The sequence below is a fragment of the Erythrolamprus reginae genome, chromosome 9 (assembly GCF_031021105.1).
Source record: "Erythrolamprus reginae isolate rEryReg1 chromosome 9, rEryReg1.hap1, whole genome shotgun sequence".
In the NCBI taxonomy this organism is placed as follows: Eukaryota; Metazoa; Chordata; class Lepidosauria; order Squamata; family Dipsadidae; genus Erythrolamprus; species Erythrolamprus reginae.
In genome coordinates this window covers 48,754,308-48,770,706 of record NC_091958.1, presented here as the reverse complement: position 1 = coordinate 48,770,706, position 16,399 = coordinate 48,754,308, and the positions used below count along the sequence as shown (strand labels likewise).

Below are 16,399 nucleotides of genomic sequence, written 5' to 3'. Positions count from 1 at the left end.
TGTGCACGCATGCGCGTCAGAAACCCAGGAGAAAAACAAGCAAGGGCGCATGTGCCAGGCGACATGGCTTCATGTGCCATTTTGGGCATGCGTGCCATAGGTTCACCATCACGTCTCTTGAGAAACAGATGGATGTTGCTGTCTTTCCCTGAAGAAGACTCTAGAAAAAGTGCAGAAAAGAGCGATAAAGAGGATTAGGGGACTAGAGGCTAATACGTATGAAGAACGGTTGCAGGAACTGGGCATGGCTAGTTTAATGAAAAGAAGGACCAGGGGTGACATGATAGCAGTGTTCCAATATCTCAGGGGTTGCCACAAGGAAGAAGGAGTCAACTTATTCTCCAAAGGGTAGAACAGGAAGCAATGGGTGGAAACTAAACTCCTCCACTCGAAATAGAATGCCCTACGAGACTAGACTTTCAATCCTGGGCCTAGAAAGTTTAGAACTAAGACGCCTTAAACAAGATCTAAGTATTGCCCACAAGAACATATGCTGCAACATTCTGCCTGTCGGCGACTACTTCAGCTTCAACCACAGCAACACAAGAGCACACAACAGATTTAAACTTAATATTAACCGCTCCAAACTTGACTGTAAAAAATATGACTTCAGCAACCGAGTTGTCGAAGCGTGAAACTCATTACCGGACTCCATAGTGTCATCCCCAAACCCCCAACACTTTACCCTTAGATTATCTACAGTTGACCTATCCAGATTCCTAAGAGGTCAGTAAGGGGCGAGTACAAGTGCACTAGAGTGCCTTCCGTCCCCTGTCCTATTGCTCTCCTATATCTCCTATACCTTTCTTCTATTCCTATATCTCTTCTTCTATTCTTTCATTGATATATTCTATTACTATACCTTCTTTTCTATTATTCCTTAGATATATTTTACTATGAGTATCTCCTCTATAACCTTCATCATGTATTTTACTATGTGTATATAGATATATACCCACTAAAACCCTCATTGTGTATTGGACAAAATAAATAAAATAAAATAAACAAGGAGAGAAGCAACTTAGAACTAAGAGGACACTTCCTGACAGTTAGAACAATTAATCAGTAGAACAGCTTGCCTCCAGAAGTTGTGAATGCTCCAGATGTTTTAAGCAGATGTTGGATAACCATCTGTCTGAAGTAGTTTAGAGTTTCCTGCCTAAGCAGGGAGGTGGATTAGAAGACCTCCAAGGTCCCTTCCAACTCTGTTGTTATTATTATTTAGAACTGTCTCAAAAGTCCACTTTCTTCAATTTTTTTTTAGTCATGAAGACTAATTCCAAGCAGCATAGACAGGGGTCAAGAATGATGGGGGATACAATCCAGAACAATATCCAATTAATGTTGTCTAGATCAGTGTTTCCCAACCTTGGCAACTTGGAGATATCTGGACTTCAACTCCCAGAATTCCACAGCCAGCGAATGCTGGCTGGGGAATTCTGGGAGTTGAAGTCCAGATACCTCCAAGTTGCCAAGGTTGGGAAACACTGGTCTAGATTCATTGTGCTGCAGCCTAATGTGGGCTCTATCTATGTCACTTTAGTGCAGCCTATGAATAGAAGATAACGGGTCAACCGTGATTGATTCTAGAATGATAATGCACCTCTTGAAACATATGATTTCTTCTTGGATTTGCGATTGGGATTTAGTGTGATGTGTGAATAGGGCATATATTTTACAGTTTCTCGGTTTGATCTTGGTTTAATTTTTGTGCATGTATGCCTCTCTGCAAACTATTTTATATGATGTAAGCAACCCAGAGTCCTCAGAAAGTGGCGGCATATAAATAATAATAATAATAATAATAATAATAACAACAACAACAACAAAACCAGTGTGCCTTCCGTCCCCTGTCCAATTGTCTCTCCTTATCTCATTTATCTTTCCTTCCTTTCAAATATGTTCACCTATACTTTTATATCCTATCTTCTATTCTTCTCTTTACTTATATTATTACATATCTATTCTCTTTAATATGTATTATGTATTGGACAAAATAAATAAATAAATTAAATAAATAAATAAATAAAATAACAACAACAATAAACATTGAAAACAATAAACGTTGACAAAATCACAATTTGTCGATTGCAAAAGGCCACCGTACTTGGATCTGCGTGCATCATACGAAAATATATCACACAGTCCTGGATGCTTGGGAAGTGTTCGACTTGTGATATTGTGATGCAAAATCCAGCATATTGTTCGGTAAACTACGGTTTAAATAACTCAGAGCTTAATCTGATGCGCGAACGGAACTGTTTGTTTGCGAACCTGAAGGGTTTTCTTTAATGTGTATTTTCTATTCAGATCCTTTTGTGAAAGTCCAGCTTGTTCACGGGTTAAAACTGGCAAAGACGAAGAAGACCTCTTGCATGAGGGCCACCATCGATCCCTTCTACAACGAGTCCTTTAGCTTCAAGGTTGCCCAAGAAGAACTGGAAAACACCAGCCTAGTTTTCACAGGTACGGTGGTACCTCTACTTATGGACTTAATTCGTTCGGTGACCAGGTTCTTAAGTAGAAAAGTTTGTAAGAAGAAGCAATTTTTCCCATAGGAATCAAGGTAAAAGCAAATAATGTGTGCGATTGGGGAAACCACAGGGAGGATGGAGGCTCTGTTTCCTCCCAAGAGATTTCTAGAGAGGCCCCACGGAGGCTACTCCCTGCATTTTCTGGCCCTGTTTCCTCCCAGGAGATTCCTAAAGAGGCCCCACAGAGGCTTCTCCCTGCCTTTTCTGGTCCTGTTTCCTCCAAGGAGATTTCTAGAGAGGCTCCATAGAGGCTTCTCCCTGCCTTTTCTGGACCTGTTTTCTCCCAGGACATTCCTAAAGAGGCCCCACAGAGGCTTCTCCCTGCCTTTTCTGGACCTGTTTTCTCCCAGGAGATTCCTAAAGAGGCCCCACAGAGGCTTCTCCCTGCCTTTTCTGGTCCTGTTTCCTCCCAGGAGATTCCTAAAGAGGCCCCACGGAGGCTTCTCCCTGCCTTTTCTGGCCCTGTTTCCTCCAAGGAGATTTCTAGAGAGGCTCCATGGAGGCTTCTCCCTGCCTTTTCTGGCCCTGTTTCCTCCCAGGAGATTCCTAAAGAGGCCCCACAGAGGCTTCTCCCTGCCTTTTCTGGCCCTGTTTCCTCCCAGGAGATTCCTAAAGAGGCCCCACAGAGGCTTCTCCCTGCCTTTTCTGGACCTGTTTTCTCCCAGGAGATTTCTAGAGAGACTCCATGGAGGCTTCTCCCTGCCTTTTCTGGCCCTGTTTCCTCCCAGGAGATTTCTAGAGAGGCCCCACGGAGGCTTCTCCCTGCCTTTTCTAGCCCTGTTTCCTCCCAGGAGATTTCTAGAGAGGCCCCACAGAGACTTCTCTCCGCCTTTTCCAGCCCTGTTTCCTCTCAGGAGATTTCTAGAGAGGCCCCACGGAGGCTTCTCCCTGCCTTTTCTGGCCCTGTTTCCTCCCAGGAGATTTCTAGAGAGGCCCCACGGAGGCTTCTCCCTGCCTTTTCTGGCCCTGTTTCCTCCCAGGAGATTCCTAGAGAGGCCCCACGTAGGCTTCTCCCTGCCTTTTCCGGTTACAGCTTCAGAGGCTCAGGTTTGTAAGTGGAAAATGGTTCTTGAGAAGAAGCAAAAACATCTTGAACACCCGGTTCTTATCTAGAAAAGTTCGTAAGTAGAGGCGTTCGTAGGTAGAGGTACCGCTGTGTGTGACTCGTGCCTTTCCAGCGTGTTTTCTCTTGCGATGCAATTGCAGAGATCGTGGCGGAGATCGAATTTCCACCGACATATAAATAGGGCCAAATGAAGAAGGCTGCCTTGTAACTGTAGCGTGCAGCCTGCAACTGCGCCTGGTTCCTTGATGATCAGAAGCCCTGATAATTATTGCAGGAGTGAGTCATCCCTTGCCAGCATTTGGGAAAGGAATGATGGTCAAAATAACAGTCGCTGTTTTTTGTTTTTTGTTTAAAGCACAGATAAAACAGCGATGCAGTTCCAGATCTTCTCCACCCATGGTTTTTTTTTATTTTTTGCGTCTGCCGCAGGACGGCTGTCACTTTTATTTTGTGCCGCATCTGTGTGGTTTTGGCCTGGGTGTGGCTTCTCTGAATAGCCACCCAATGATGGCAAACCTTTTCCCCCCTGGGTGCCGAAAGAGCATGTATGTGCACTATTGTGCAGGCGTGAGTGCCCACACCTATAATTCAATGCCTGGGAAGGTTGAAACAGCTTTCCCCGCCCCCTGGAGGCCAGAAACGGCCTGTTTTCCAACTTCTGGTGGGCCCAGTAGGCTCGTGTTTTGCCCTCCCCAGGCTCCAAAGGCTTCCCTGGATCCAGGGGAAGGTAAAAATGCCCTCCCCCATCCCCCTGGAAGCTCTCTGGAAGCCAAAAACGCCCTTCCAGAGCCTCTGTGCGAGCCAAATTCAGCTGGCTGGCACATACATATACGTTGGAGCTGAGCTAGGGCAACGGCTCGCGTGCCAGCAGATATGGCTCCGCGTGCCACCTGTGCTGCTTGCTTGCTACCAGAATATATTCCATGTATATTTGAACTGTCAAATAGCGAATAAAGAGTTGCTTGTTTGAAGATTGGGTGTTTGGAGAATTTGTGGGAAAAGTAGTCATGCCCAGAACAAGACTTGATACCTTCTTGTTTTAAAAAATGATTTCTCTTTTGCACATAAGTTCTATTGTACAACTCTGTGGTTAGTTGGCCTTCTCTGGGTCCCGTCGACTAAACAATGTCGTTTGGCGGGACCCAGGGGAAGAGCCTTCTCTGTGGCAGCCCCGACCCTCTGGAATCAACTGCCCCCAGATATCAGGGTTGCCCCCACCCTCCTTGCCTTTCGTAAGCTCCTTAAAACCCACCTCTGTCATCAGGCATGGGGGAATTGAGATATTCCCTTCCCCCTAGGCTTATAAAATTTATGCATGGTATGTCTGTTTGTATGATTGGTCTCTTAAATTGGGGTTTTTAAAATTACTTTTTATATTAGATTTGTTATATTTGTCTTTCTTACTGCTGTTAGCCACCCCGAGTCTGCGGAGAGGGGCGGCATACAAATCTAATAGATAGATAGATAGATAGATAGATAGATAGATAGATAGATAGATAGATAGATAGATAGATAGATAGATAGATAAATAATATTCTATAATTTTTGCAGATCACTTCTTTAGAGCTACCAGGGAAACTCTCCTGTTGAGTTTGGACTGCTCTGTGTTGTCAACTTTAAAGCATCTCCCTTTCCCTCCCTCCTTCTCTTTCTCTCCTCCCCATTCCAGTCTACGGCCACAACGTGAAAAGCAGCAACGACTTCATTGGGAGGATTGTCATCGGCCAGTATTCCACCGGTTCCTCGGAGTCCAAGCACTGGCGGCGGATGCTGACGTGCCACCGTACCGCCGCCGAGCAGTGGCACAGCCTCCGTTCGCGGGCGGAGTGCGACCGCGTCTCGTCAGCTTCCCTGGAGGTGACGTGAGCCGCCCCGCTGCTCCCGGTTCCCGTCAGACCAGTTTCCCCACACGCACACCGTTACAAGCTCATTGCTGTTTGGATTGGCCATCCACAACCGTTGGCAGCCCAATGTTTGCCATCGATCCACTGAGTTTTGATCATCTTCAAGTCTCACCTCCAGTTTTAGTTGTCTCAGGTTCACGGATGATTTTGTAACTGTTGAGGAAGGTGTGGGCTTTTGGAAAGATGTCCATGGTTTGAAGGTCTCCTTTAGTTGCCACCTGACATTACCATCTAGGACAGATCATTAGCCATTTTAAAAAAATGCTGGGCTACCTGGATATTTTTTCCCGTCCTTATTGCTCCATGGTAACTCTCCATTCCTACGATTCATGGTCAATTCCCCCATGTGCTGTCTTTGGTGAATGTCTGGTGAACCAGCTTAGAAGCTCCGACAGTATTTTAGCAGTAGAGCGTAGGGCGAAAAATGTGCTGTTCTAAATCCTGTCTTTTGTTCTTGTGGTGGCTTAACAAAATATCATGTGCGCTTCTGTGTCTCGGGCGGTCCATGTGGGTGAGGGATGGTGGAGGCCAAAGGATCTTCCCCACACACTCTTCTTGTTGGTCCCACATTTTATCTGCTGGATCCCACGCTCTACTTTGGAAAGCCAAAGTGGACCTCCTCAGGGGTTGAGAATGGGTGAGCCACATGGATTTTCTGGAGGAATCTTCATAGGTTGGAAAGAAAGGAGAGAAGAGTGTGTTCGATGAAGCATTGGAAGGCTTCGGTCAGGAAATGTATACAGTGTTCCCTCGATTTCCGCGGGGGATGTGTTCCGAGACCACCCGCAAAAGTCGAATTTCCGCGAAGTAGAGATGCGGAAGTAAATACACCATTTTTGGCTATGGACAGTATCACGAGCCTTCCCTTAACACTTTAAACCCCTAAATTACCATTTCCCATTCCCTTAACCATTTACTCACCATTATTACTGGTACTCACCATTGAATAAGACACTTAGTGATCCTGATATTTATAAACATAATTATTTATTAAGAATAATTATGTTTTTTGTTATTTATTTGCAAAAATTATTAGTTTGGTGATGTTACATGACATCATTGGGTGGGAAAAACCATGGTATAGGAAAAAAACCGCGAAATATTTAATATTTTTTCAAAAACCGTGGTATAGGCTATTCGCGAAGTTCGAACATGCGAAAATCGAGGGAACACTGTACTGCTCAAAAAAATAAAGGGAACACTTGAACAACACAATGGGGTGGTGTAAGATCTCCTGCTGGAGCAGGGGGTTGGACTTGATGACCTGCAAGGTCCCTTTTAACTCTAATAATAAATAAATAAATACAACTCCAAGTAAATCAAACTTCTGTGAAATCAAACTGTCCACTGAGGAAGCAACACTGATCGACCATCAATTTCACCTGATGTTGTGCACATTTAACTTTGTACAGAACGAAGTATGCAAAGAGAATATTTCATTCATTCAGATCTAGGAATGTGTGATTTGAATGTTCCCTTTATTTTTTTTTGAGCAGTGTATATATCCTTCTTGTTTCTTGACTACCCATGTATGGCCTTGAGTGAACTGGAATGAAAAGCTTGTGAAAAATTCTGGACAAATGTTTTTTATTGTTTTAAACCATCTGTTGTTTTGAACCTCTGGGCCTATTCGACTTGAGTGAAGATGTTTTTTTGAGATGCAAAAGCCTCTGTGAATTGATCTTTACTCTCTCCTCTTTGAATTACAGGGCTTCAGTTTATGATGAGCCTTTGACTATCCACCTGCTGGAATTTTTAAAAAGTGGCTTAAATTTGGGGAAATGATGTTTAGTTAGGTGCTAGCTGGTCAAAAAATTACAGGTAATTCAAACTTACGATTGAGACTAGAATTTATGCTGCTAAGTGTTGTGTTTAGCTCTGGCCCAGCTCTTGCCCCAAGGACTGTGGATGTGGGGGAGACATCCACATGCTGCAGGCCTGTTTTGCCCCTGGTGGAATCTGCTGATGAAGGATCCTCTGACCAAGAAGACATGAGTGATAGGAAGGAGGAGAGTGTGGCAGACAGCTCAGAAGGAGATCAATTATATAGCTCCTCCTTGGATTCAGAACAAGAGTTAATGATACAACCATGCATGCAGAAAGCAATGCATAGGCAACAACAACTGAGAGATTATTATCACAGAAAACGAGGCCACCTGTGGTTGGGTGGGGCGGTGGTGATTAGTGAGGCTGCTATAAAGAGCAGCCTGTGGGTTTGGCCATTGAGGAGGATTATCTGATCGTTGTGTTTCGTGACTGCTTTGCTGCGTTTGAACTTTTGTGTGCTGATTTTTCCCCGCTTTGAAACTAAACCAGAGCAAAGTGTGTTTCACTTTGTAAAAGAAGAAGGACTGTGAATTGCCTCACATGATCCCTGGGATTTTGCAAACATCATAATGAGCCGAGGTGGCGCAGTGGGTAGAGTGCAGTACTGCAGGCCACTAAAGCTGACTGTTAGATCTGCAGGTCAGCGGTTCAAATCTCATCACCTGCTCAAGGTTGACTCAGCCTTCCATCCTTCCGGGGTGGGTCAAATGAGGACCCGGATTGTGGGGGCATTAAGCTGGCTCTGTTCAAAAGTGCTATTGCTAACATGTTGTAAGCAGCCCTGAGTCTAAGGGAGAAGGGCAGCATTAAAAAATTGAATGAATGAATGAATAAATAAATAAATAAATAAACACAAGCCAGTTGCTGAGCTCCCAAATTTTGATCACACGATCCTAAGGATGCTTGCAACAGTTATAAGTGTGAGGACCAGTCATAAGTCTAAATTTTTCAGCGCCGTTTTAACTTTGCTCACTATATGAATGGTGGTAAGTCGAGGAATTGCCTGCGTAGATTTGTGAATGGAAGGGAAAACATTAGGCGGATACCAAAGTTGCTTTACTTCTTATTTCTTGAAATCATCTTACAGTGGTTCCAATCGTTTTTGCCTCGTTGTATTAAAGAGGTAGTTAGATTATGCGGTCCCTTTACTTGTGCAAACAGTTATTTCTTTCCCTTGAAACACAGGGATTCCACTGTGAAATGGTTTCACGGTGTTTAAACGTGGTTTTAATAACAGGCAAGATGTCCTCAGTTGTAAGTACTTTTGTGTTGGGATAACACAGGATAATATCGCTCTTCTGAGAATGCTAAGAATGTTTGACCTTGGGAACATTTAAGATTGTGGCAGTGATGGGTTTTGGATTCTTTTGCTGCCTGTTTGTTCAGGGACATGGTGCATTGGTGCTTCGTATGGGTGTGCGCGCATGCTATATGACGCTATAGGCGCTATAGGCGCTGCCGAGAAAATCAGCTTGGGGGCGTGGCAGGCCTGGGTTGATTCCTGTTCCAGCAACCCAGGCCAACAAGTTACTACCAGTTCTACTTAACCGGTCCTAACCAGTAGGAACACACCTCTGATATGTGGTCAGAAGTACCCTGGGGCAGAAGTAGGCAAAGATGGCTCTTCTATGACTTGTGGACTTCAACTCCTAGCATTCCTGAGCCAATCATGCTAGCTCAGGAATTCTGGGAGTTGAAGTCCACATGTCATAGAAGAGCCAACTTTGCCTACCCCCTGCCCTAGGGAATTCTGGGAGTTGAAGTCTTCAACGTTCCCAAGGTTGAGAAACACTGCAATAGAATGGACCCAGATTGAGAGTTTTAATATGACTAATATGTTTTTTTAATGTGATGCAATTTATTGGTATGTATTGGGTCGCCCAGAAAGCAGTGCACCACATTTTTTTTCTCAGCCTATAGTAATGGTACAGATGCGAAACTTTAGATATACAGTGATACCTCGTCTTACAAACGCCTCGTCATACAAACTTTTCAAGATACAAACCTGGGGTTTAAGATTTTTTTGCCTCTTCTTACAAACTATTTTCACCTTACAAACCCACCGCCGCTGCTGGGATGCCCCGCCTCCGGACTTCCGTTGCCAGCGAAGCACCCATTTTTATGCTGCTGGGATTCCCCTGAGGCTCCCCTCCATGGGAACCCCCACCTCTGGACTTTCATGTTTTTGTGATGCTGCAGGGAATCCCAGCAGGGGAATCCCAGCAGCGCAAAAACGGGCACTTCGCTGGCAATGGAAGTCCAGAGGTGGGGTTTCCCAGCGAGGGGAGCCTCAGTGAAATTGCAGCATCGCAAAAACACAGAGGTCTGGAGGTAGGGTTTTGAGGACTTTGGTGTTTTTGCGATGCTACGATTTCACTGATGCTCTCTTCACTCGGAAACCCCACCTCCGGACTTCCGTTGCCAGCGAAGCACCCGTTTTTGCACTGCTGGGATTCCCCTGCAGCATCGCAAAAACGCAGAAGTTTGGAGGTGGGGTTAAAAAACAGGCACTTCAGCTGGCAAAAGGGGTGAATTTTGGGCTTGCACGCATTAATCGCTTTTCCATTGATTCCTATGGGAAACATTGTTTCGTCTTACAAACTTTTCATCTTAAGAACCTCCTCCCGGAACCAATTAAGTTTGTAAGACAAGGTATCACTGTACATTATTTGAATTGTCAGGAGTGCGTGTGTAAATCTTGCATTTTTTCAGACAGATAGTGTAGCTGCAGCAATGTTTTGAAATAGCATCTATAAGTGATGTACGTTACAAGCAGCGTGTCGTTGTTGAGTTTCTCACTGCAGAGAAAGAAAATGTTGGGAACATTCACAAACGTTTGTGTACAGTTTATGGAGAATCCACAGTCGACAGAAGTACGGTTAGTTGCTGGGCACAGAGGGTGAGGCCATTAGGAAGAACAGAATAGAAGAACAGAGGGTGAGGCCATTAGAACAAGGAGTGGTACCGACAGGGCATACACGCCCTTGTGTCTTGCTGGAGGAAGGCCATAGAACGGGACGGAGGTTACGTGGAAAAATAGGGAGTGTAGAAGAAACACCATTCTTTCTTGTCTGTAAGTTTCATTGTGTTCAATAAATAATTGTTGAAGAAAAAAAATGTGGTGCCTTACTTTCTGGGCAACCCTCGTACATGTAGCATGTTGGTATCACCAGTAAAATCTTCGTCAATTGTGTTGAACTAAACGGAAGACAAAACCTGAACATTTGCTGGGGGGAAAGAATTCCATATGATTTCTTGTTCAGCCATCTGATTTTTGCTGTATGTGGACTGTGGAAATTGTAACTGGATTAGTTCAGTGGAAGAATCTTGCTCCTTTTTGCAACTCTTGAGGAGACCGCTGTGTTTTTAGTATGTTTCCAACCGTACTATTCCCTCCCTCCCTCAAAACGGCTCAACGATTGAACAATCCTCAGATTCTGCCACCTCCATCGAACGCTTCTGTACCCTTTGCACCAAATGCCCCGTATTCTCTTCAGAGTTCTATTTATGGGCAAATAAAGATCTGTTTATTTGTGTCAACTGAGAGCTGTGTGCCCATTTTTAATTTTTTAAATTTATGTAAAAAGTTATTTCTTTCATTTTTCAGAATATAAAACATTCCATCTTTTCTTAAACAGTGGTCTGGATACAAATATACCTGTGCAACAACCTTCAACATTTACAACAGGGTTCGTTTTGCAGTAAATGAGGTTGAATGTGTATAATTTTAGAAGAGCTGTGCGTGCGTGTGTGTGTGTGTGTGTGTGTACATACACTTTATATAGTGGATAATGTATATTTTTGTGTTCCTGTGTGTAATATGTATGTTGACAAAATTGAACGAGTCCAAAGACGGGCTACAAGAATGGTGGAAGGTCTTAAGCATAAAACGTATCAGAAAAGACTTAATGAACTCAATCTGTATAGTCTGGAGGACAGAAGGAAAAGGGGGGACATGATTGAAACATTTAAATATGTTAAAGGGTTAAATAAGGTCCAGGAGGGAAGTGTTTTTAATAGGAAAGTGAACACAAGAACAAGGGGACACAATCTGAAGTTAGTTGGGGGAAAGATCAAAAGCAACGTGAGAAAATATTTCACTGAAAGAGTAGTAGATCCTTGGAACAAACTTCCAGCAGACGTGGTTGGTAAATCCACAGTAACAGAATTTAAACATGCCTGGGATAAACATATATCCATTGTAAGATAAAATACAGGAAATAGTATAAGGGCAGACTAGATGGACCATGAGGTCTTTTTCTGCCGTCAGTCTTCTATGTTTCTATGTTTCATCTTATCTTAGGCAGGAAAGCTGGCTGGGTGACTTGGGGCCAATCACCTGAAGATTGAGAGTTCTCGTCCCGCCTTAAGCACAAAAGCCACATAGGTGACCTTGGGCCAATCACCAGGTGACAGTGAGTTCTAGTCCTCTACAAGCAGGGTATCCTTCCTTTATCAATATATACAGTATATTTGTTCCATTATCAGGAAAGATTTAATGAACTCAATCTGTATAGTCTGGAGGACAGAAGGAAAAGGGGGGACATGATCAAAACATTTAAATATGTTAAAGGGTTAAATAAGGTCCAGGATGGAAGTGTTTTTAATAGGAAAGTGAACACAAGAACAAGGGGACACAATCTGAAGTTAGTTGGGGGAAAGATCAAAAGCAACATGAGAAAATATTATTTTACTGAAAGAGTAGTAGATCCTTGGAACAAACTTCCAGCAGACGTGGTAGATAAATCCACAGGAACTGAATTTAAACATGCCTGGGATAAACATAGATCCATCCTAAGATAAAATACAAAGAATAGTATAAGGGCAGACTAGATGGATCATGAGGTCTTTTTCTGCCATCAGACTTCTATGTTTCTGTGTATGTACTCATATGGCATATATACATAAAATTAAATAGTATATTTTGGATGTTCAGTAACAGTAAGGAAAATTGTATCTCTTTAAGGCAAGGAGAGGCCAGGCACCATAACCCAAACCCTTAATGTGAGTGACGTCAAGTTGGCCCCCTTTAAGACAGTCACTTGACCTTTAAGCCATCCCCCTGGTCACATGATCATCAAGCCACTCCCACTTGGTCACACAGCTGGCAAGCCACACCCACAAAATAAGCCACGCCTGCAGTATGGTAGGAAAAAGTTTTTGCAGCCCTTCACTGGACATATCATATTGACACAGGTTGGTGAAAACCAACCCCTAATTAAAGGTAAAAGTGTCAGTTACATGGTCCAATCAAAGTGCTTTCCAGTTGCCTGGTAACTCTCCTCCTTCTCCATCCAGTTATCTGTGGAAATGTCCTTGGTTCCTAGGAGAAAATATTTTGTTTGGGCTTCCAAACCCCAGCTATCTCATTTCCGTCTTCCCTATCCCTCAACTCCAGTGTGGCAACTCTGAAGTTTCAAAATTAATAACTACAGTTATTAAGTGAATTGTACGGTCATTAAGTGAATCCAATATTGACTTTGCTTCACGGAAAGTTGTTGTGGGTGAGTTTTGCACACACGGAAGGTAACCACCAGCTAGCCACAGTTCACCACTATACCTAATTGAAGTCTTCAATGAAACACACTGCTGCAGGCTTTCTTGTAAAAATATATTTTACTTTTCTTCTTAGCAAAACTGTTTCTCTAACTAAGCTATCACCTTTACATTTAACCACTATACTAAACTATCCACAATACTAGTATATAACTCTTATTAGATCAACCACTAAGCACTAACTACAAACCACCCAGCACAAAACGCTCTATAACAAACCTACTACAGTACTATACCAAACCACACCCATGCAAGGGTGTTATCCCTATTATATAGGTTACAGCCAATCAGGTTGCAGCACATTTAGCAAACCAGTGATTACATACTGATTATGGCTTTCACTAGCCTTTCCCATGGTTACAAACCATTTACTTGCATTGTGATATTACCTCCAGAAATAAACCTATTTCTGACAAAAGTTACTTTGATCTCGAGATGCTGCAATCCCTGGAAATATATTCCAATGCACACAAATTCTCCCCTGACTACAAGGATGCTGCATTGGTCATAGTTCCGAGGACCAGTTGTAAGTCACTTCTTCCAAACCTTTTTTCACTTCGAACAATCACTAAAAGAATGGTTGTAAATCAAGAACTACCTGTATTGCATCTTAATCCCCCCCTGCAAGCTTTTGGTATAAAGTGTATGCTCTTATGGCTGCAAAGAACACAGTGGAGATAACAGGGGTTAACTAAAAATAAAACCAGGGAACTATCAGGAGACTGTTACAGAAAGACATCTGTTGCTTTAGCACTGTCGTTTGAAAAAAGTTTAAATAAACACAGCTCCAACCTCATCTCTCGGATGATTCATCTGGAACCATGTTTTGGGCTAATCAATTTAAACGTCCCTATTTATACGGGTAATACATTTGTTTGTCGTTACCCAAAGAAAATATGCTTTTACACACTTGGGGGTCATTTAATTGGATTTGGGAATAAAAAATAAGTCCGTGACTACAATTGATGCAAATTTGTGAGGGTTCAGGTAGGTTTGGATGCTGGCTTTGTTGCCAGAATGTCAGCTAAATAAAGAAATAAAATAAATATAAATCCAACTGTTTTTAAAATCCGGTTCTGTAAGTCGTTAACTTTGCATCTTCCAGCATGAACTACTAAATGTCTGGTGGACTTTTGTAAAGAAAGAAAGAAAGAAAAAATCCAGAAAATTTTGGATTCAGATACAGACCCTGCTACCAAGAATGTTAAAGATTAAGTGTCAGTTGAAACCAGAACTTTTCTTAGGGAGATTAATGGGAAGACAACTCTAAACAATCATGGAAGGCTATTTTTACCTATGATGACTGCTGATAGACTACTAGAGGGACATAATGGATTTGTGATTTATGGGCTCGATTATTAGAAAGGGGAACGTACGGAAGACGGAAATTGTGATGTCACAGAGAAGGTAAAATGCAAAGCATAAAATGCATTTATAATCAATTTCAAAAAGATTGGAAGCTCTTCTGTATATATTTTCTTCTTTTCTCTCTTTTTCTTCCTTCCTCCCCTCCCTCGATTCTTTCTTTCTTTTTCTTTCTCTCTCCCTGTCTCTCTTTCACACACTCTCTTTTCTTTCCCATCTCTTTTTCAGTTTACTTTCTTATACATTATATAGTGTTCCCTTGATTTTCGCGGGGGATGCGTTCCGAGACCGCCCGCGAAAGTCGAATTTCCACGAAGTAGAGATGCGGAAGTAAATACACCATTTTTGGCTATGGACAGTATCACAAGCCTTCCCTTAACACTTTAAAACCCTAAATTACCATTTCCCATTCCCTTAATAACCATTTACTCACCATTATTACTGGTATTCACCATTGAATAAGACACTTAGTGATCCTAATATTTATAAACATAATTATTTATTAACAATAATAATTTTTTTTGTTATTTATTTGCAAAAAATATTAGTTTGGCGATGACGCATGACGTCATCGGGCGGGAAAGACCGTGGTACAGAAAAAAACCCGCGAAGTATTTTTTAATTAATATTTTTTGAAAAACCGTGGTATAGGCTATTCGCGAAGTTCTAACCTGCGAAAATCGAGGGAACACTGTACTTTAATTTGTTTGTTTTTCCCTATTTATATTGCTCTACCTTGTTAAAAACGTATGTATGCATGAATGTAGTAAATCATTATAGCTTTGGGTGAGTTCTTTAGCTTAGTTCCAACATATTTGGAACAGTCTGAATGTGTATCATTAGGGGTTTGTGTGTGTGTGTGTGCGTGTGTGTGAGAGAGAGACAGACAGAGACAGGGAGGGAGGGAGGAAGAGAGAGAGAGAGGTAGAGACAGAAAGGGATGGAGGGAGGGAGGAGGGGAAGCTGTGAGTAATTTTATGGAGTGAAGATGTTGGCTGATGTATCTTGTTAAGTAATTTTGCTCTTGCAGACTGGACAGCTGGACTTCAAAACCTCTTTGCAGCTCCTCCAGGAGATTCAGTGGCAATTGGAAATTCCTGGGGCGGTGAAAGAAGGGATAGGACAGTTAGCCTTCTGTGGCTCTGGAGAGAGAGGGAAGGAGAGAGAGAAGGAGAGATGTCCTTCAGCTCAGCGATGGTCCACCGGTGGAATTTCTGGGCAGCTCTCTCCTCCGTCTTCCTTGCAGCCCATATGTTCCCGCACACCAATATTAAAATAAGCCAAGGTAAGTTGACATGTTTTAAATTCAACCGATTCGAACTAATCTAAACTCTTGGAAGGGGAGGTTAATGTAAGATGACAATTTCAGAATTGGCCGCAAAACAGTTCAAAGCATTGGTTAAAGGGTGTTTTCTTTGCCTTTGGTTTCCAGTTTTTACTTATAGGTTAACAGTGACTTAGCTAATCAATTTCCTCTGTCTGCAGAAATGTCTATTTTCAAAGTTTGAAATATTTACATCCCTCCTTAAGTGCACGGATTTGATCAGACTAATTGTGGTAGCTCCCCTGGCTGAGTTAAATGATTTTCTAGGCTTGCAAAGTAAATTGAATCACAACTGAACCAAACAGAGAGCTATGATGTATAACAGTACGTTGTAGAAAAACTTAACCAGTGGCAAAACTGATCAGGTTTGGGTGAATGCGGCAGACAGCTATTTAACCAACCTGATTAAATCTATTTTGGGAAGACTTTTTTCTCTGTGTGATTATTTTTCATATTTTCTTTTCCTTGCATAGTTGCTTGAATTCATTCTCCTTTTGTTTATTTTGTTTATTTTATTTATTATTTTGGGAATTGTTTTATTTGTTTCAAGAACACAGCTTTGACAATGCTGAGATTTATTAAGAAATTCGTGGATGGGTTTGGAGGCTTGGAGTCAATCAATTTAACTTGATTTGATTTAGTTTATTTGACTTATTTGGACTCAATCAACACAAAGAGTTGATATAGCCAAGGGAAAACCATGATTCAACAGTAGACAAATTTGACATCTTCCAAATCTTGTCCAGATTTTGTAGGCTTGAGAAGTTATATGCCCATTTTTTTTCATGGCAATGTAATCAATTCTAGAATTATATGGCATGGG

At 42.3% G+C, this 16,399-nt stretch overlaps 1 protein-coding gene across 2 annotated transcripts in view; it reads left to right on the top strand.

Moving 5' to 3' along the window:
- Positions 1-6,050, top strand: part of SYT17 (synaptotagmin 17) — a 32,347-nt gene extending 26,297 nt beyond the window's left edge. For both annotated transcript variants that reach the window (XM_070761884.1, XM_070761882.1), the window contains 2 exons: positions 2,311-2,466; positions 5,270-6,050. In XM_070761884.1, coding sequence (XP_070617985.1) covers positions 2,311-2,466; positions 5,270-5,466 — 353 coding nt within the window. In that variant the 3' untranslated portion in view covers positions 5,467-6,050. The remainder of the gene's footprint in view (positions 1-2,310; positions 2,467-5,269) is intronic.
- The last annotated feature ends 10,349 nt before the right edge of the window (positions 6,051-16,399 follow it).